The 20,733-nt window shown below is 44.7% G+C and overlaps 1 protein-coding gene and 4 non-coding genes across 5 annotated transcripts; 4 read left to right on the top strand and 1 right to left on the bottom strand.

Annotated features, from left to right (window-relative positions):
• Positions 1 to 9,036: 9,036 nt before the first annotated feature.
• On the bottom strand, positions 9,037 to 9,588 carry LOC120041975 (N-acetylaspartate synthetase-like). The gene is made up of 2 exons (XM_038986852.1): positions 9,582 to 9,588; positions 9,037 to 9,431 (listed from the first exon to the last, which is right to left on the bottom strand). The coding sequence occupies exons 1-2, from the start codon at positions 9,586 to 9,588 to the stop codon at positions 9,037 to 9,039; spliced, it is 402 nt and encodes a 133-aa protein (XP_038842780.1).
• A 4,977-nt stretch (positions 9,589 to 14,565) lies between these two features.
• On the top strand, positions 14,566 to 14,642 carry trnag-ucc. Its single transcript has one exon. It is a non-coding gene; the product is annotated as a tRNA-Gly (tRNA).
• Positions 14,643 to 16,576: 1,934 nt separating this feature from the next.
• trnag-ucc lies at positions 16,577 to 16,653 on the top strand. Its single transcript has one exon. It is a non-coding gene; the product is annotated as a tRNA-Gly (tRNA).
• Positions 16,654 to 17,636: 983 nt separating this feature from the next.
• Positions 17,637 to 17,713, top strand: trnag-ucc. Its single transcript has one exon. It is a non-coding gene; the product is annotated as a tRNA-Gly (tRNA).
• Positions 17,714 to 18,730: 1,017 nt separating this feature from the next.
• trnag-ucc lies at positions 18,731 to 18,807 on the top strand. Its single transcript has one exon. It is a non-coding gene; the product is annotated as a tRNA-Gly (tRNA).
• Positions 18,808 to 20,733: the final 1,926 nt, after the last annotated feature.

Below are 20,733 nucleotides of genomic sequence, written 5' to 3'. Positions count from 1 at the left end.
GTTAGATAGTTTTATTCAGACTGATCTAGTTAGTTTTTATTCAGACTGATCTAGTTAGATAGTTTTTATTCAGACTGATCTAGTTAGATAGTTTTTATTCAGACTGATCTAGTTAGATAGTTTTTATTCAGACTGATCTAGTTAGTTTTTATTCAGACTGATCTAGTTAGTTAGTTTTTATTCAGACTGATCTAGTTAGTTAGTTTTTATTCAGACTGATCTAGTTAGATAGTTTTTATTCAGACTGATCTAGTTAGTTAGTTTTTATTCAGACTGATCTAGTTAGTTAGTTTTTATTCAGACTGATCTAGTTAGTTTTTATTCAGACTGATCTAGTTATAGTTTTTATTCAGACTGATCTAGTTAGTTAGTTTTTATTCAGACTGATCTAGTTTTAGTTTTTATTCAGACTGATCTAGTTAGTTTTTATTCAGACTGATCTAGTTTTTTTATTCAGACTGATCTAGTTAGTTTTTATTCAGACTGATCTAGTTAGTTTTTATTCAGACTGATCTAGTTAGTTAGTTTTATTCAGACTGATCTAGTAGTTTTTATTCAGACTGATCTAGTTAGTTTTATTCAGGACTGATCTAGTTAGTTAGTTTTTATTCAGACTGATCTAGTAGATAGTTTTTATTCAGACTGATCTAGTTAGATTAGTTTTTATTCAGACTGATCTAGTTAGTTAGTTTTTATTCAGACTGATCTAGTTAGATAAGTTTTTATTCAGACTGATCTAGTTAGATAGTTTTTATTCAGACTGATCTAGTTAGATAGTTTTATTCAGACTGATCTAGTTAGTTAGTTTTTATTCAGACTGATCTAGTTAGATAGTTTTATTCAGACTGATCTAGTTAGATAGTTTTATTCAGACTGATCTAGTTAGATAGTTTTTATTCAGACTGATCTAGTTAGATAGTTTTTATTCAGACTGATCTAGTTAGATAGTTTTTATTCAGACTGATCTAGTTAGATAGTTTTTATTCAGACTGATCTAGTTAGATAGTTTTTATTCAGACTGATCTAGTTAGTTAGTTTTTATTCAGACTGATCTAGTTAGTTAGTTTTTATTCAGACTGATCTAGTTAGTTAGTTTTTATTCAGACTGATCTAGTTAGATAGTTTTTATTCAGACTGATCTAGTTAGTTTTTATTCAGACTGATCTAGTTAGTTGTCTGTCCAGAATGGTGTTCCCTGCTGCACTCTTCCCCTGTTCTCCACTCTGTCCAGAATGGTGTTCCCTGCTGCACTCTTCCTCTGTTCCCCACTGTCCAGAATGGTGTTCCCTGCTGCACTCTTCCGCTGTTCTCCACTCAGCCCAGAATGGTGTTCCCTGCTGCACTCTTCCGCTGTTCTCCACTCAGCCCAGAATGGTGTTGCCTGCTGCACTCTTCCGCTGTTCTCCACTCTGTCCAGAATGGTGTTCCCTGCTGCACTCTTCCGCTGTTCTCCACTCAGCCCAGAATGGTGTTCCCTGCTGCACTCTTCCCCTGTTCCCCACTCTGTCCAGAATGGTGTTCCCTGCTGCACCCGTCCCCTGTTCTCCACTCTGTCCAGAATGGTGTTCCCTGCTGCACTCTTCCCCTGTTCCCCACTCTGTCCAGAATGGTGTTCCCTGCTGCACCCTTCCCCTGTTCCCCACTCTGTCCAGAATGGTGTTCCCTGCTGCACCCGTCCCCTGTTCCCCACTCTGTCCAGAATGGTGTTCCCTGCTGCACTCTTCCCCTGTTCCCCACTCTGTCCAGAATGGTGTTCCCTGCTGCACCCTTCCCCTCTTCCCCACTCTGTCCAGAATGGTGTTCACTGCTGCACTCTTCCCCTGTTCCCCACTCTGTCCAGAATGGTGTTCCCTGCTGCACCCGTCCCCTGTTCTCCACTCTGTCCAGAATGGTGTTCCCTGCTGCACTCTTCCCCTGTTCCCCACTCTGTCCAGAATGGTGTTCCCTGCTGCACCCGTCCCCTGTTCCCCACTCTGTCCAGAATGGTGTTCCCTGCTGCACTCTCCCCCTGTTCTCCACTCTGTCCAGAATGGTGTTCCCTGCTGCACTCTTCCCCTGTTCTCCACTCTGTCCAGAATGGTGTTCCCTGCTGCACTCTTCCTCTGTTCTCCACTCTGTCCAGAATGGTGTTCCCTGCTGCACTCTTCCTCTGTTCCCCACTGTCCAGAATGGTGTTCCCTGCTGCACTCTTCCGCTGTTCTCCACTCAGCCCAGAATGGTGTTCCCTGCTGCACTCTTCCGCTGTTCTCCACTCTGTCCAGAATGGTGTTCCCTGCTGCACTCTTCCCCTGTTCCCCACTCTGTCCAGAATGGTGTTCCCTGCTGCACCCGTCCCCTGTTCCCCACTCTGTCCAGAATGGTGTTCCCTGCTGCACTCTCCCCCTGTTCTCCACTCTGTCCAGAATGGTGTTCCCTGCTGCACTCTTCCCCTGTTCTCCACTCTGTCCAGAATGGTGTTCCCTGCTGCACTCTTCCTCTGTTCTCCACTCTGTCCAGAATGGTGTTCCCTGCTGCACTCTTCCTCTGTTCCCCACTGTCCAGAATGGTGTTCCCTGCTGCACTCTTCCGCTGTTCTCCACTCAGCCCAGAATGGTGTTCCCTGCTGCACTCTTCCGCTGTTCTCCACTCTGTCCAGAATGGTGTTCCCTGCTGCACTCTTCCGCTGTTCTCCACTCAGCCCAGAATGGTGTTCCCTGCTGCACTCTTCCCCTGTTCCCCACTCTGTCCAGAATGGTGTTCCCTGCTGCACCCGTCCCCTGTTCTCCACTCTGTCCAGAATGGTGTTCCCTGCTGCACTCTTCCCCTGTTCCCCACTCTGTCCAGAATGGTGTTCCCTGCTGCACCCTTCCCCTGTTCCCCACTCTGTCCAGAATGGTGTTCCCTGCTGCACCCGTCCCCTGTTCCCCACTCTGTCCAGAATGGTGTTCCCTGCTGCACTCTTCCCCTGTTCCCCACTCTGTCCAGAATGGTGTTCCCTGCTGCACCCTTCCCCTGTTCCCCACTCTGTCCAGAATGGTGTTCCCTGCTGCACTCTTCCCCTGTTCCCCACTCTGTCCAGAATGGTGTTCCCTGCTGCACCCGTCCCCTGTTCTCCACTCTGTCCAGAATGGTGTTCCCTGCTGCACTCTTCCCCTGTTCCCCACTCTGTCCAGAATGGTGTTCCCTGCTGCACCCGTCCCCTGTTCCCCACTCTGTCCAGAATGGTGTTCCCTGCTGCACTCTCCCCCTGTTCTCCACTCTGTCCAGAATGGTGTTCCCTGCTGCACTCTTCCCCTGTTCTCCACTCTGTCCAGAATGGTGTTCCCTGCTGCACTCTTCCTCTGTTCTCCACTCTGTTCCAGGCCAACCAGGACAAGTCTCAGGTCATGGATCATTCCATCTCCTGAGAGAAAGAGATGCACAGGGTTTGTGATAAGTAGAACTGTATACAATATCTGAGGTATGCTTTTGAAGAAGTACAGAACAATTTAAATAATTATTGAATTACCGAGCAAGAAGATGAAAAGTTTAAAAGCACTTCTACTCCTTTCTAGCAACTATTAATGGGTGATTGATTTGATTAATCTTGTTATTATGGGTGCACAATTGCTGTGCATCTACTGCAAGATGCATCTACTGCAAGATGCATCTACTGCATCTTGCCTATGCCGTTCTGTACCATCACTCATTCATATATCTTTATGTACATATTCTTTATCCCTTTACACTTGTGTGTATAAGGTAGTAGTTGTGGAATTGTTAGGTTAGATTACTTGTTGGTTATTACTGCATTGTCGGAACTAGAAGCACAAGCATTTCGCTACACTCGCATTAACATCTGCTAACCATGTGTATGTGACAAATAAAATTTGATTTGAAATCAAATCCCATTTTTATTACTACTAATGTACAGATGTAGGATATTAATATGATCACTCTTTTGGTGCTAAGATATTAAATTCAAGGTATAAAAAGCCTTCTAAACTTTGTCATTTTCACTTTACAATGTCAGACTTCTGTATTACTCCCTTCACAGAACAGCGCAAACTGGCTCTAACGAGAATAGAAAGAGGAGTGGGAGGCCTATGGTAGAGAAATTAACATTAAATCTCTGGCAACAGCTCTGGTGGACATTCCTGCAGTCAACATGCGAATTGCATGCTCCCTCAAAACTTGAGACATCTATGGCATTGTGTTGTGTGTCAAAACTGCACATTGGAAACAGGCAGTATGTCTAACTAAAGTTTAGTCACGCTCAAGTCCAACTGAAAGTTTCAGTTGCAGACTGCTGCACTGAAGAGTTTCAAAACACCCTCTCTCAAGCATTACCTGGGGTTATGAATTATCTACTATTCTGCTACTCCAAAATTACCTAAAGTTAGAAAACATGTGTCTATAGCTTACTTTCAAATATATATTTTGGGTGAAATAATGTGGTCTGCGTGAATGACAGTGCAGGGAATCTTCTTCAGTGAAATCAACCCAAACCTGGCCTCAATGCAAAGCAAATGCAGAACTAGAGATGAACCATCTCAGGAATACTGACCTGGGATCAAGTCCTCCCTGTCCACATGACCTTATTCATTATGATCAAAAAGGATAAACAGATCCTAGATCAGCACTCCTGCACTGACACGTTTCATAAATATGGGCCCTGACTTGAGTCTGCTAATGCAGCACTTAAAACAAATATGTATTTTACCTATGTCTGCATTTTTCTACAAAAACTAGAGGAAGACAGAGAGTAATGTGAAAGACGAAAACAGGAAAGTATGGTGTGAGAAAAATAGAAGTGGAGCTGTGCCAGGGTGATAAGGCGGAATCCCCCTACCCTTCACTATGTTACTTATTTTAAGTCCTATACCGTTTCTTGTAAAACACATGATCTTGCTTCTCATACAGTAGGCCTTACAAGGCCTTAAAAAGGCTAGCTAGGGACCCTGCAATAGGCCAGATAGCAACTCTACAATAGGTTACCTAGCCACTCTACAATAGGTTACCTAGCCACTCTACAATAGGTTACCTAGCCACTCTACAATAGGTTACCTAGCCACTCTACAATAGGCTACCTAGCCACTCTACAATAGGCTACCTAGCCACTCTACAATAGGCTACCTAGCCACTCTCCAATAGGTTACCTAGCCACTCTGCAATAGGCTACCTAGCCACTCTGCAATAGGCTACCTAGCCACTCTACAATAGGTTACCTAGCCACTCTACAATAGGTTACCTAGCCACTCTACAATAGGCTACCTAGCCACTCTACAATAGGCTACCTAGCCACTCTACAATAGGCTACCTAGCCACTCTACAATAGGCTACCTAGCCACTCTACAATAGGCTACCTAGCCACTCTACAATAGGCTACCTAGCCACTCTACAATAGGCTACCTAGCCACTCTACAATAGGCTACCTAGCCACTCTACAATAGGCTACCTAGCCACTCTACAATAGTCTACCTCGCCACTCTACAATAGGCTACCTCGCCACTCTACAATAGGCTACCTAGCCACTCTACAATAGGCTACCTAGCCACTCTACAATAGGTTACCTAGCCACTCTACAATAGGCTACCTAGCCACTCTACAATAGGCTACCTAGCCACTCTACAATAGTCTACCTCGCCACTCTACAATAGGCTACCTCGCCACTCTACAATAGGCTACCTAGCCACTCTACAATAGGCTACCTAGCCACTCTACAATAGGTTACCTAGCCACTCTACAATAGGCTACCTAGCCACTCTACAATAGGCTACCTAGCCACTCTACAATAGGCTACCTAGCCACTCTACAATAGGCTACCTAGCCACTCTACAATAGGCTACCTAGCCACTCTACAATAGGCTACCTAGCCACTCTACAATAGGCTACCTAGCCACTCTACAATAGGCTACCTAGCCACTCTACAATAGGCTACCTAGCCACTCTACAATAGGCTACCTAGCCACTCTACAATAGGTTTCCTAGCCACTCTACAATAGGTTACCTAGCCACTCTACAATAGGCTACCTAGCCACTCTACAATAGGCTACCTAGCCACTCTACAATAGGCTACCTAGCCACTCTACAATAGGCTACCTAGCCACTCTACAATAGGCTACCTAGCCACTCTACAATAGGCTACCTAGCCACTCTACAATAGGCTACCTAGCCACTCTACAATAGGCTACCTAGCCACTCTACAATAGGCTACCTAGCCACTCTACAATAGGTTACCTAGCCACTCTACAATAGGTGACCTAGCCACTCTACAATAGGTGACCTAGCCACTCTACAATAGGCTACCTAGCCACTCTACAATAGGCTACCTAGCCACTCTACAATAGGCTACCTAGCCACTCTACAATAGGCTACCTAGCCACTCTACAATAGGTTACCTAGCCACTCTACAATAGGTGACCTAGCCACTCTACAATAGGTGACCTAGCCACTCTACAATAGGTTACCTAGCCACTCTACATTAACCTAGTGACCCTACAATAGGCTAGCTAGGGAACCTACAATAGGCTAGCTAGGGAACCTACAATAGGCTAGCTAGGGAACCTACAATAGGCTAGCTAGGGAACCTACAATAGGCTAGCTAGGGAACCTACAATAGGCTAGCTAGCCACTCTACATTAACCCATAATAGTCTAAGCCCTGTATTACAATTATTTGATGAACATTTTTATTTAGCTATTAGCCCATACAAATGCATTGAATAACAGATTCACTACATTGAACAGATAGTCCCCCCCTAAAAAATCCAAAGGAAGTTTGTTCTGAAGTGTCTGACCAATATCTGAGAGAAATAAGAATGATCAGTAACATTTGTATTTATTTTTTTTACATGTATTTAACCCCTTATTGTTGTCACTAAACAGTCTCCATATATATTTCCATTCATTTTTTCAACTGGTACGAGGGGACCTTCAGATGAGTCTTGTGAACATTCTAGAGCAAAACAACGGAAATGTCCCTAACTTTAGCTAGCTACAGTATTTATAGGTTAGCTAGCTACGTTTAAAGAGAGAGCTGAATTTTTGCAAGAAATAAAAACTTGTGAATGATGAGTTACCTGATGCTGACACTCTGACCGCAGGAGGTCAAATGCATTAAAGGGGAGATGTTTAATGTTGCATCTACAATGATTGTGATGTTACTAGCTATGCCTGTCATGGACTGTTCGCTAACACATTTTTGGTTAGCAAAAACTATTCTAGAACCCTCCTCCTGAACAGTGTTCAACAACCAGTTACTAAGTGACTTTCGGTCAAGACACGAACAGGGTTATAAAGTTCAGAACCATGTTTGAACACATAAAGGGACAATCTGAAGTTCAAGCAAAAAGAAACTGGGCAAACCGCTTAAGGATGGGGCTGGGGAAATGTAACCAATCAAATTCAGAGACTGGGCTATAGATGCAATGACTGACCATCCATAACATAAGAATTGTAGTTTTTAAAATGTCTTGAAGCTATACAGTGACTAAGTTTGCATTTTATGTTATGTTATATTCTTCCAGAATCAACAGCTAGTATAGAGTATATCATTAATTTAAAAGTGCAAAAATGGAGTTAGCAATCACAGATTACCTCTTTAACGCTTAAAAGTAATGAATAGACACATTCTGGCATTCAGCCTTCCAGTTTTCCGAGTTTTGGTATTGTGGATTAGCTGAACATTCAATTTCTTTTAACCGAAAGTATACATTTTACCCCCATGGCTTTTGTGTTTGAGAGAGAGAGGAAGTGAAACGCTTCTGTGCAGCATTTTGTAACTTTAACTGTCAGTGACTTGAGCTTGACGAGAACATTTCAACTTTTGGACAAATGATAACGGTTTCCTCCCAAAGGCCATTGGTAAAGACTTCTCACACTACGTTTCTAGCTAACTCCTAAGGCTCATGCTAAACTCATGCAGAAACATTGGTTTTGTTTGAAACAGTATTCAGTGGTATTGTTTTTTTATTTGATTTTTGGAACAAAAACAGAGTAAAATATAAAATATGACACCCAATAAGAAAGATAATTGGGGAAAAAAATAAAATTTTAGTAAATATATTTATTGGTTTTTGATTTTGAAAATGAATTGAAGGTTATTTGTTGATGTAAAAATTGAAATGTACAGATTTGAAGGTTGTGTCATTAGATTTGGGGTGTGTTGTGGTCGCAAGAAATTATTGCGGAAAAAAAGGGGGTGCCCAGAAATTCAAAACTGAAAAAGTTTGAATACCACTTTTGAGGTGACCATGCAGTAGGATTTTAACAGTGAGGAGACTGACGAAGTCGATGGATTTCTCTTGTCCAGTGTGAGTGTTTTTATTTGCAAGTGAAGATAGCCGGCAAAATGTGCAAGTATTTACAAAAATGATCAAATATAGCATTTCAAACAAACCTGAGCAGCATGCCGAGCTGTTCCCTGTCCTGTTCCTCAAACAAAGAGTACAGGCTTCTTATAGCAATACCCAAGCCTTCGACATCTGGTCAATTAACATTCAAATCACATGATATACTATACAGACATGTTCAGATAAACATATGTATTAATACCAGCACACATTTCAATCAATATGCTTTAAGCATCAATAACCTGGGACATAAACATGTCCCCCGGAACAAGCTACTAGCGCGTTACCCTGAATAAACCATACGTACCCAATTTCCCCCCCCAGTTCTCTGAACAGAAGAACTGAACAGAACCCTCTTCAATCACAAGGAAAACAGGTACGTTTGCAAACAATTCTTTACCTTTAACCTAGCGATTTCATACATTACGTTCTGGTGGTTTTCTTCCATTCACTAAATGATGAAACAAGATGGAGTTCAGGGTCTTAGGGGGTTGGGTTAGAGTGTGTGCTTGCGTGTGTGGCGTGCATTCATGTGTGTGTTTGCCGGCATGTGCACTCGTGTGTTGTACTCCATCACTGTTCCGTGCTGCACTTTATTACTGTGCTGTGCTGTGCTCCATCACTGTTCCGTGCTGTGCTCCATCACTGTTCCGTGCTGTGCTCCATCACTGTTCCGTGCTGTGCTCCATCACTGTTCCGTGCTGTGCTCCATCACTGTTCCGTGTTCAGTGCTGGCTGTGCGTGTTAGTCTTATGAACAGTCATGTCCATCAGGTAGTGGTGATGACTGACCCGGTAGAAGAGCTGTTCCGGTACCGACCGGCTCACGCCAGGCGTGGCGTATCCCTTGGTGACGCCGACACATCGGAACCCCAGAGTCTGGTATAGCTGGTGAGCAGCCGGCGAGTAGGCCGTGGTTCCCAAGACGACAGAGAGGTAACCACGGTCCGCTGCAAATTGTAGAACCTTCCGCCCGAGGGCAACGCCAACCCCACGTTGCCGACAGCGCCGGTCCACCGACATGCGATGCAGCTCCACAGTGCCAGCTTCCCCCCGCAGGGCACAGGCCGCCACTACACCCACCACACTGCCCTCCAGCACTGCAACCCACAGACAGGAGTCTGAGAGAGAAATAAAGGGGGGGGGATTTGGAAATAGTGGGTTATATCAAATTATGTCCTAATCCTCCCATTTAATAAAAGCTGATGTCATTGTCTATTGACTTTTATACTTTAAATGGATCCTTTTCTTGAAAGAGCCTAATCACTGACTGGTCATCCTTTTGGGGACAAAGATTTACTATACTATACTTTCTGCTCCAGCAGGTATATCTCACTGATCATCCCAAAAGCCAACACCTCATTTGGCCGCCTTTCCTTCCAGTTCTCTGCTGCCAGTGACTGGAACGAATTGCAAAAATCGCTGAAGTTGGAGACTTTTATTTCCCTCACCAACTTTAAACATCTGCTATCTGAGCAGCTAACCGATCGCTGCAGCTGTACATAGTCCATCGGTATATAGCCCACCCAATCTACCTACCTCATCCCCTTACTGTTTTTATTTATTTACTTTTCCGCTCTTTTGCACACCAGTATCTCTACTTGCTCATGATCATCTGTGGTTTATCACTCCAGTGTTAATCTGCTAAATTGTAATTATTCGCTCCTATGGCCTATTTATTGCCTACCTCATGCCTTTTGCACACAATGTATATAGACTCATTTTTCTTTTTTCCTACTGTGTTATTGACTTGTTTATTGTTTACTCCATGTGTAACTCTGTGTTGTTGTCTGTTCACACTGCTATGCTTTATCTTGGCCAGGTCGCAGTTGTAAATGAGAATTTGTTCTCAACTAGCCTACCTGGTTAAATAAAGGTGAAATAAAATAAAAAATAAAATAAATAAATAAAAATGTTCTATTGATGGGGTAGACCGAAATGAGCCTGGAGGCAGAGGGATCATGGTGACACATCCACAGACACTAGCTTGTCATTTTAGATGAGTAATTATATTCAAGAATGGAGACAGGAATGAAGCCCTGGTTTTATTTTACCTCCCTGCTCGTTTGTTTTTAACCAAGCACTGAATCTTGTGTGCAAATCTATTTTTTAACTAAATAACTATGTTCAATATAACTAAACTAAAGCCAACTACACTCAAATAAACAAATATAAAAAAACGAATGATACACACATGCATTTTTTTAACTATTCCACCAAGACTATTACCTGGAGTTTTCATGTAATGTCCCTCGATGTCGCCCATATCCGTGAGTTTGGCGCGCTCCAGGTAACCAAGGACAACTTTCCTGCTGTAGTAGTAGCGTGCGCACAGGACAGCGAGAGGCACCAAACAAGTCAGCAAGAACGACTTGGTCGCAATACAACAAACAACTGCAAAAGACATGGCGGAAAATAGATGATTGAGTAATCTAAAATGTTGACATAAAATAGTCACAGAAAGGAAATTAGTTGGTACTATCGCAATCGAGCACAAATTATACATTCTACTGCACATTTCCCAGAACTATACTAAATAATGCAATCAAATAACACATAAAACGGCATTGATGAAATATGCCAAGAGCCTAAATGTAAATTATTACATTTATAACACATTCTCCATTGTCAAACGCACATTTTCCCAAACTAATGCAATCAAATAACAGTGAAAACTGTAACCTTTTGATGGGATAACAGTCAATATATAAATATAAATTGATATAAGACCTATTTATCCCTTACTTGTCATAGCGGCGTACAGCAGCAGGCTCTCAGGGTGATGTTTTAACCCTGTAAACGCGGTGTCCGGTACCATCTCCATCAGCCCGTCAATGAATATGCGCTCCACGTCCGGATAGTCTGCGCTTTCGAATTTACGCACAACCACACGGTCCGTTCTAAATCCATGATTCCCTTTCTGATGGTACTTTGTCACTTGGTTGTTGTTGTCTTCCATGTTATCTCACTCAGAAACTTTTTTGACGTCTCCCTGGGAAAAGTGACTGACTCGCATAAGTCGTTAAATACTGTCACACCCTCTTCTTTTTCTTCTTCCGTGAGGTTTAACGGCGGTTGGCATCCAATTTGTTGCATTACCGCCACCTACTAGACTGGAGTACAACTCCCTTACACTTTGCATGAAAAATAAACATGTAATAGCTTTAATACCCTACCATCTAACACTACTCACTCATTTCAAAATTACATAAAACAAAATTAACACCCTACTCCACTAATTAAATGTATTTATTCCTACCTCATGCCATCACCCTGACATCACCACTGATGTCAAGTCTCTCACACCCAAATACGTCTCTGCAGCTGCCACCACAAACTCAATTTTCTCAAATACGTCTCTGCAGCTGCCACCACAAACTCAATTTTCATTGAAATTACGTGGAAACAATGTTGATTCAGCCAGTGTGTGCCAAGTGGGTAGTGTTAGAAGTTTGATGAAATAGGTCACTTTGTGGGGTTTTAATTGATCACAATAACGGTGGTGATATGTTGTTGTTGTTGCGCCCATGACACACCAATGTTCCCCTGGTGTTTGGCACATGACAACACAGGAACAATTACCAAAGCATTGGCGTCAAATCATGCAGCTCCGCCCCAAATGGCACCCTATTCCCTATGGTGCATACTATTGACCAAAGCCCTATGAGGATAGGTTGTCATTTGGGACACACACATACTCTTTCTTTTTCTTCAGGGTGGCAGGGTAGCCTAGTGGTTAGAGCGTTGGACTAGTAACCAAAAGGTTGCAAGATTGAATCCCTGAGCTGACAAGGTAAAAATCTGTCGTTCTGCCCCTGAATAAGGCAGTTAACCCACTGTTCCTAGGCCGTCATTGACTTGCCTAGTTAAATAAAGGTAAAATAATAAAAATAAAAATAAATCCAGATTGGCTCGGGTATCCATAAAAAGTTGCTGGCCCCAGTTCTGAGTAAATAATGCTTTGGCACAGTAATGACAGAACGGCTAGTTTATTCTCCAAAACTCTGCTGCCAGCTGTCTCCTTCAACATGTGTTGCTTTCAAAGTCGACTAATTCATATTGCAGGAAGGTGCATGGTGCACGAGTCACCATGCACTAACCATGCAATAACATGTTCCTATTGACCCAGTAAGGCCAGCAGTCTAATGTTCCTATTGACCCAGTAAGGCCAGCAGTCTAATGTTCCTATAGACCCAGTAAGGCCAGCAGTCTAACGTTCCTATAGACTCAGTAAGGCCAGTAAGGCCAGCAGGCTAATGTTCCTATAGACCCAGTGTGGTCCCGTGTGGCTCAGTTGGTAGAGCATGGCGCTTGCAACGCCAGGGTTGTGGGTTCATTCCCCACGGGGGGACCAGGATGAATATGTATGAACTTTCCAATTTGTAAGTCGCTCTGGATAAGAGCGTCTGCTAAATGACTTAAATGTAAATGTAAAATGTCACCAGTCAAATAGACAATATGAATAGGCTATATTTAAAACACATGGTAAGATGTTACTTTGTGAATATAAAAAAAGTGCCCAACTATTTAGTGGAACCTGAAAATGAGTCAACAATCTACTATTTGTACTGTAGTTCCTCCTGCTCTAACTTATGTCTTGTCTATTAAAACACATCACTAGGAGATGCAGTAAGACTGTAACACCACTGGGGGGCGCAGAGAGCGAGAGAGAGAGAGAGAGAGAGAGAGCCAATGCCATAGCCAGATCATAGACACCCGGACTTTGAACTACTCAACTCTGGGCACAAGTACAGGGCACCCCTCGCCAGGAAAAACAGAACTAGACAATAATTTGTGCCAGGTGTGATATCCTCCTAAATAGCTCGGGCTAATGTTCCTATAGACCCAGTAAGGCCAGCAGTCTAATGTTCCTATTGACCCAGTAAGGCCAGCAGTTTAATGTTCCTATCCACCCAGTAAGGCCAGCAGGCTAATGTTCCTATAGACCCAGTAAGGCCAGCAGTCTAATGTTCCTATTGACCCAGTAAGGCCAGCAGTTTAATGTTCCTATCGACCCAGTAAGGCCAGCAGGCTAATGTTCCTATAGACCCAGTAAGGCCAGCAGTCTAATGTTCCTATTGACCCAGTAAGGCCAGCAGTTTAATGTTCCTATCGACCCAGTAAGGCCAGCAGGCTAATGTTCCTATCGACCCAGTAAGGCCAGCAGTCTAATGTTCCTATCGACCCAGTAAGGCCAGCAGTCTAATGTTCCTATCCACCCAGTAAGGCCAGCAGTCTAATGTTCCTATAGACCCAGTAAGGCCAGCAGTTTAATGTTCCTATCCACCCAGTAAGGCCAGCAGTCTAATGTTCCTATAGACCCAGTAAGGCCAGCAGGCTAATGTTCCTATCCACCCAGTAAGGACATCAGTCTAATGTTCCTATCCACCCAGTAAGGACAGCAGGCTAATGTTCCTATCGACCCAGTAAGGCCATCAGTCTAATGTTCCTATCCACCCAGTAAGGCCAGCAGTCTAATGTTCCTATAGACCCAGTAAGGCCAGCAGGCTAATGTTCCTATCCACCCAGTAAGGACAGCAGTCTAATGTTCCTATCCACCCAGTAAGGACATCAGTCTAATGTTCCTATCGACCCAGTAAGGCCAGCAGTTTAATGTTCCTATAGACCCAGTAAGGCCAGCAGGCTAATGTTCCTATTGACCCAGTAAGGCCAGCAGTCTAATGTTCCTATTGACCCAGTAAGGCCAGCAATTTAATGTTCCTATCGACCCAGTAAGGCCAGCAGTCTAATGTTCCTATTGACCCAGTAAGGCCAGCAGTTTAATGTTCCTATTGACCCAGTAAGGCCAGCAGTTTAATGTTCCTATAGACCCAGTAAGGCCAGCAGTTTAATGTTCCTATCCACCCAGTAAGGCCAGCAGTCTAATGTTCCTATTGACCCAGTAAGGCCAGCAGTCTAATGTTCCTATTGACCCAGTAAGGCCAGCAGTCAAATGTTCCTATTGACCCAGTAAGGCCAGCAGTCTAATGTTCCTATCGACCCAGTAAGGCCAGCAGGCTAATGTTCCTATAGACTCAGTAAGGCCAGCAGTCTAATGTTCCTATTGACCCAGTAAGGCCAGCAGTCTAATGTTCCTATTGACCCAGTAAGGCCAGCAGTCTAATGTTCCTATTGACCCAGTAAGGCCAGCAGTCTAATGTTCCTATAGACCCAGTAAGGCCAGCAGTCTAACGTTCCTATAGACTCAGTAAGGCCAGTAAGGCCAGCAGGCTAATGTTCCTATAGACCCAGTGTGGTCCCGTGTGGCTCAGTTGGTAGAGCATGGCGCTTCCAACGCCAGGGTTGTGGGTTCATTCCCCACGGGGGGACCAGGATGAATATGTATGAACTTTCCAATTTGTAAGTCGCTCTGGATAAGAGCATCTGCTAAATGACTTAAATGTTAAATGTAATAAATGTAAGGCCAGCAGGCTAATGTTCCTATCCACCCAGTAAGGCCAGCAGTCTAATGTTCCTATCGACCCAGTAAGGCCAGCAGTCTAATGTTCCTATTGACCCAGTAAGGCCAGCAGTCTAATGTTCCTATAGACCCAGTAAGGCCAGCAGGCTAATGTTCCTATCCACCCAGTAAGGCCAGCAGTCTAATGTTCCTATTGACCCAGTAAGGCCAGCAGTCTGATGTTCCTATTGACCCAGTAAGGCCAGCAGTTTAATGTTCCTATCGACCCAGTAAGGCCAGCAGTCTAATGTTCCTATTGACCCAGTAAGGCCAGCAGTTTAATGTTCCTATTGACCCAGTAAGGCCAGCAGTTTAATGTTCCTATAGACCCAGTAAGGCCAGCAGTTTAATGTTCCTATCCACCCAGTAAGGCCAGCAGTCTAATGTTCCTATTGACCCAGTAAGGCCAGCAGTCTAATGTTCCTATCCACCCAGTAAGGCCAGCAGTCTAATGTTCCTATCGACCCAGTAAGGCCAGCAGTTTAATGTTCCTATAGACCCAGTAAGGCCAGCAGGCTAATGTTCCTATCGACCCAGTAAGGCCAGCAGTCTAATGTTCCTATTGACCCAGTAAGGCCAGCAGTCTAATGTTCCTATTGACCCAGTAAGGCCAGCAGTTTAATGTTCCTATCGACCCAGTAAGGCCAGCAGTTTAATGTTCCTATAGACCCAGTAAGGCCAGCAGTTTAATGTTCCTATCCACCCAGTAAGGCCAGCAGTCTAATGTTCCTATTGACCCAGTAAGGCCAGCAGTCTAATGTTCCTATTGACCCAGTAAGGCCAGCAGTCTAATGTTCCCATTGACCCAGTAAGGCCAGCAGTCTAATGTTCCTATCGACCCAGTAAGGCCAGCAGGCTAATGTTCCTATCCACCCAGTAAGGACATCAGTCTAATGTTCCTATCCACCCAGTAAGGACAGCAGGCTAATGTTCCTATCGACCAAGTAAGGCCATCAGTCTAATGTTCCTATCCACCCAGTAAGGCCAGCAGTCTAATGTTCCTATAGACCCAGTAAGGCCAGCAGGCTAATGTTCCTATCCACCCAGTAAGGCCAGCAGTCTAATGTTCCTATCCACCCAGTAAGGACATCAGTCTAATGTTCCTATCGACCCAGGAAGGCCAGCAGTTTAATGTTCCTATAGACCCAGTAAGGCCAGCAGGCTAATGTTCCTATTGACCCAGTAAGGCCAGCAGCTAATGTTCCTATTGACCCAGTAAGGCCAGCAGTTTAATGTTCCTATCGACCCAGTAAGGCCAGCAGTCTAATGTTCCTATTGACCCAGTAAGGCCAGCAGTTTAATGTTCCTATTGACCCAGTAAGGCCAGCAGTTTAATGTTCCTATAGACCCAGTAAGGCCAGCAGTTTAATGTTCCTATCCACCCAGTAAGGCCAGCAGTCTAATGTTCCTATTGACCCAGTAAGGCCAGCAGTCTAATGTTCCTATTGACCCAGTAAGGCCAGCAGTCAAATGTTCCTATTGACCCAGTAAGGCCAGCAGTCTAATGTTCCTATCGACCCAGTAAGGCCAGCAGGCTAATGTTCCTATAGACTCAGTAAGGCCAGCAGTCTAATGTTCCTATTGACCCAGTAAGGCCAGCAGTCTAATGTTCCTATTGACCCAGTAAGGCCAGCAGTCTAATGTTCCTATTGACCCAGTAAGGCCAGCAGTCTAATGTTCCTATTGACCCAGTAAGGCCAGCAGTCTAATGTTCCTATAGACCCAGTAAGGCCAGCAGTCTAACGTTCCTATAGACTCAGTAAGGCCAGTAAGGCCAGCAGGCTAATGTTCCTATAGACCCAGTGTGGTCCCGTGTGGCTCAGTTGGTAGAGCATGGCGCTTCCAACGCCAGGGTTGTGGGTTCATTCCCCACGGGGGGACCAGGATGAATATGTATGAACTTTCCAATTTGTAAGTCGCTCTGGATAAGAGCATCTGCTAAATGACTTAAATGTTAAATGTAATAAATGTAAGGCCAGCAGGCTAATGTTCCTATCCACCCAGTAAGGCCAGCAGGCTAATGTTCCTATCCACCCAGTAAGGCCAGCAGTCGAATGTTCCTATCCACCCAGAAAGGCCAGCAGGCTAATGTTCCTATAGACCCAGTAAGGCCAGCAGTCTAATGTTCCTATCCACCCAGTAAGGACATCAGTCTAATGTTCCTATCCATCCAGTAAGGCCAGCAGGCTAATGTTCCTATCCACCCAGTAAGGCCAGCAGTTTAATGTTCCTATTGACCCAGTAAGGCCAGCAGTTTAATGTTCCTATCGACCCAGTAAGGCCAGCAGTCTAATGTTCCTATTGACCCAGTAAGGCCAGCAGTTTAATGTTCCTATTGACCCAGTAAGGCCAGCAGTTTAATGTTCCTATAGACCCAGTAAGGCCAGCAGTTTAATGTTCCTATCCACCCAGTAAGGCCAGCAGTCTAATGTTCCTATTGACCCAGTAAGGCCAGCAGTCTAATGTTCCTATTGACCCAGTAAGGCCAGCAGTCAAATGTTCCTATTGACCCAGTAAGGCCAGCAGTCTAATGTTCCTATCGACCCAGTAAGGCCAGCAGGCTAATGTTCCTATAGACTCAGTAAGGCCAGCAGTCTAATGTTCCTATTGACCCAGTAAGGCCAGCAGTCTAATGTTCCTATTGACCCAGTAAGGCCAGCAGTCTAATGTTCCTATTGACCCAGTAAGGCCAGCAGTCTAATGTTCCTATTGACCCAGTAAGGCCAGCAGTCTAATGTTCCTATTGACCCAGTAAGGCCAGCAGTCTAATGTTCCTATAGACCCAGTAAGGCCAGCAGTCTAACGTTCCTATAGACTCAGTAAGGCCAGTAAGGCCAGCAGGCTAATGTTCCTATAGACCCAGTGTGGTCCCGTGTGGCTCAGTTGGTAGAGCATGGCGCTTCCAACGCCAGGGTTGTGGGTTCATTCCCCACGGGGGGACCAGGATGAATATGTATGAACTTTCCAATTTGTAAGTCGCTCTGGTTAAGAGCATCTGCTAAATGACTTAAATGTTAAATGTAATAAATGTAAGGCCAGCAGGCTAATGTTCCTATCCACCCAGTAAGGCCAGCAGTCGAATGTTCCTATCCACCCAGAAAGGCCAGCAGGCTAATGTTCCTATCCACCCAGTAAGGCCAGCAGGCTAATGTTCCTATAGACTCAGTAAGGCCAGCAGGCTAATGTTCCTATCCACCCAGTAAGGCCAGCAGGCTAATGTTCCTATTGACCCAGTAAGGCCAGCAGTCTAATGTTCCTATTGACCCAGTAAGGCCAGCAGTTTAATGTTCCTATCGACCCAGTAAGGCCAGCAGTCTAATGTTCCTATAGACCCAGTAAGGCCAGCAGTTTAATGTTCCTATAGACCCAGTAAGGCCAGCAGTTTAATGTTCCTATCCACCCAGTAAGGCCAGCAGTCTAATGTTCCTATTGACCCAGTAAGGCCAGCAGTCTAATGTTCCTATCCACCCAGTAAGGCCAGCAGTTTAATGTTCCTATCCACCCAGTAAGGCCAGCAGTCTAATGTTCCTATTGACCCAGTAAGGCCAGCAGTCTAATGTTCCTATTGACCCAGTAAGGCCAGCAGTCAAATGTTCCTATTGACCCAGTAAGGCCAGCAGTCTAATGTTCCTATCGACCCAGTAAGGCCAGCAGGCTAATGTTCCTATAGACTCAGTAAGGCCAGCAGTCTAATGTTCCTATTGACCCAGTAAGGCCAGCAGTCTAATGTTCCTATTGACCCAGTAAGGCCAGCAGTCTAATGTTCCTATTGACCCAGTAAGGCCAGCAGTCTAATGTTCCTATTGACCCAGTAAGGCCAGCAGTCTAATGTTCCTATTGACCCAGTAAGGCCAGCAGTCTAATGTTCCTATAGACCCAGTAAGGCCAGCAGTCTAACGTTCCTATAGACTCAGTAAGGCCAGTAAGGCCAGCAGGCTAATGTTCCTATAGACCCAGTGTGGTCCCGTGTGGCTCAGTTGGTAGAGCATGGCGCTTCCAACGCCAGGGTTGTGGGTTCATTCCCCACGGGGGGACCAGGATGAATATGTATGAACTTTCCAATTTGTAAGTCGCTCTGGATAAGAGCATCTGCTAAATGACTTAAATGTTAAATGTAATAAATGTAAGGCCAGCAGGCTAATGTTCCTATCCACCCAGTAAGGCCAGCAGTCGAATGTTCCTATCCACCCAGAAAGGCCAGCAGGCTAATGTTCCTATAGACCCAGTAAGGCCAGCAGTCTAATGTTCCTATCCACCCAGTAAGGACAGCAGTCTAATGTTCCTATCCACCCAGTAAGGCCAGCAGGCTAATGTTCCTATCCACCCAGTAAGGCCAGCAGTCTAATGTTCCTATCGACCCAGTAAGGCCAGCAGTCTAATGTTCCTATTGACCCAGTAAGGCCAGCAGTCTAATGTTCCTATTGACCCAGTAAGGCCAGCAGTCTAATGTTCCTATAGACCCAGTAAGGACAGCAGGCTAATGTTCCTATCCACCCAGTAAGGACATCAGTCTAATGTTCCTATCGACCCAGTAAGGCCAGCAGTTTAATGTTCCTATAGACCCAGTAAGGCCAGCAGGCTAATGTTCCTATCGACCCAGTAAGGCCAGCAGTCTAATGTTCCTATTGACCCAGTAAGGCCAGCAGTCTGATGTTCCTATTGACCCAGTAAGGCCAGCAGTTTAATGTTCCTATCGACCCAGTAAGGCCAGCAGTCTAATGTTCCTATTGACCCAGTAAGGCCAGCAGTCTAATGTTCCTATAGACCCAGTAAGGCCAGCAGTTTAATGTTCCTATCCACCCAGTAAGGCCAGCAGTCTAATGTTCCTATTGACCCAGTAAGGCCAGCAGTTTAATGTTCCTATCGACCCAGTAAGGCCAGCAGTTTAATGTTCCTATTGACCCAGTAAGGCCAGCAGTTTAATGTTCCTATAGACCCAGTAAGGCCAGCAGTTTAATGTTCCTATCCACCCAGTAAGGCCAGCAGTCTAATGTTCCTATTGACCCAGTAAGGCCAGCAGTTTAATGTTCCTATAGACCCAGTAAGGCCAGCAGGCTAATGTTCCTATCGACCCAGTAAGGCCAGCAGTCTAATGTTCCTATTGACCCAGTAAGGCCAGCAGTCTAATGTTCCTATTGACCCAGTAAGGCCAGCAGTTTAATGTTCCTATCGACCCAGTAAGGCCAGCAGTTTAATGTTCCTATAGACCCAGTAAGGCCAGCAGTTTAATGTTCCTATCCACCCAGTAAGGCCAGCAGTCTAATGTTCCTATTGACCCAGTAAGGCCAGCAGTCTAATGTTCCTATTGACCCAGTAAGGCCAGCAGTCTAATGTTCCCATTGACCCAGTAAGGCCAGCAGTCTAATGTTCCTATCGACCCAGTAAGGCCAGCAGGCTAATGTTCCTATAGACTCAGTAAGGCCAGCAGTCTAATGTTCCTATTGACCCAGTAAGGCCAGCAGTCTAATGTTCCTATTGACCCAGTAAGGCCAGCAGTCTAATGTTCCTATTGACCCAGTAAGGCCAGCAGTCTAATGTTCCTATAGACCCAGTAAGGCCAGCAGTCTAATGTTCCTATAGACTCAGTAAGGCCAGTAAGGCCAGCAGGCTAATGTTCCTATAGACCCAGTGTGGTCCCGTGTGGCTCAGTTGGTAGAGCATGGCGCTTGCAACGCCAGGGTTGTGGGTTCATTCCCCACGGGGGGGACCAGGATGAATATGTATGAACTTTCCAATTTGTAAGTCGCTCTGGATAAGAGCGTCTGCTAAATGACTTAAATGTTAAATGTAATAAATGTAAGGCCAGCAGGCTAATGTTCCTATCCACTCAGTAAGGCCAGCAGGCTAATGTTCCTATAGACTCAGTAAGGCCAGCAGGCTAATGTTCCTATAGACTCAGTAAGGCCAGCAGGCTAATGTTCCTATCCACCCAGTAAGGCCAGCAGGCTAATGTTCCTATAGAC

This window comes from Salvelinus namaycush, unplaced genomic scaffold (genome assembly GCF_016432855.1).
Source record: "Salvelinus namaycush isolate Seneca unplaced genomic scaffold, SaNama_1.0 Scaffold598, whole genome shotgun sequence".
Lineage (NCBI taxonomy): Eukaryota > Metazoa > Chordata > Actinopteri > Salmoniformes > Salmonidae > Salvelinus > Salvelinus namaycush.
This window is presented reverse-complemented; position numbering and strand designations above follow the sequence as displayed.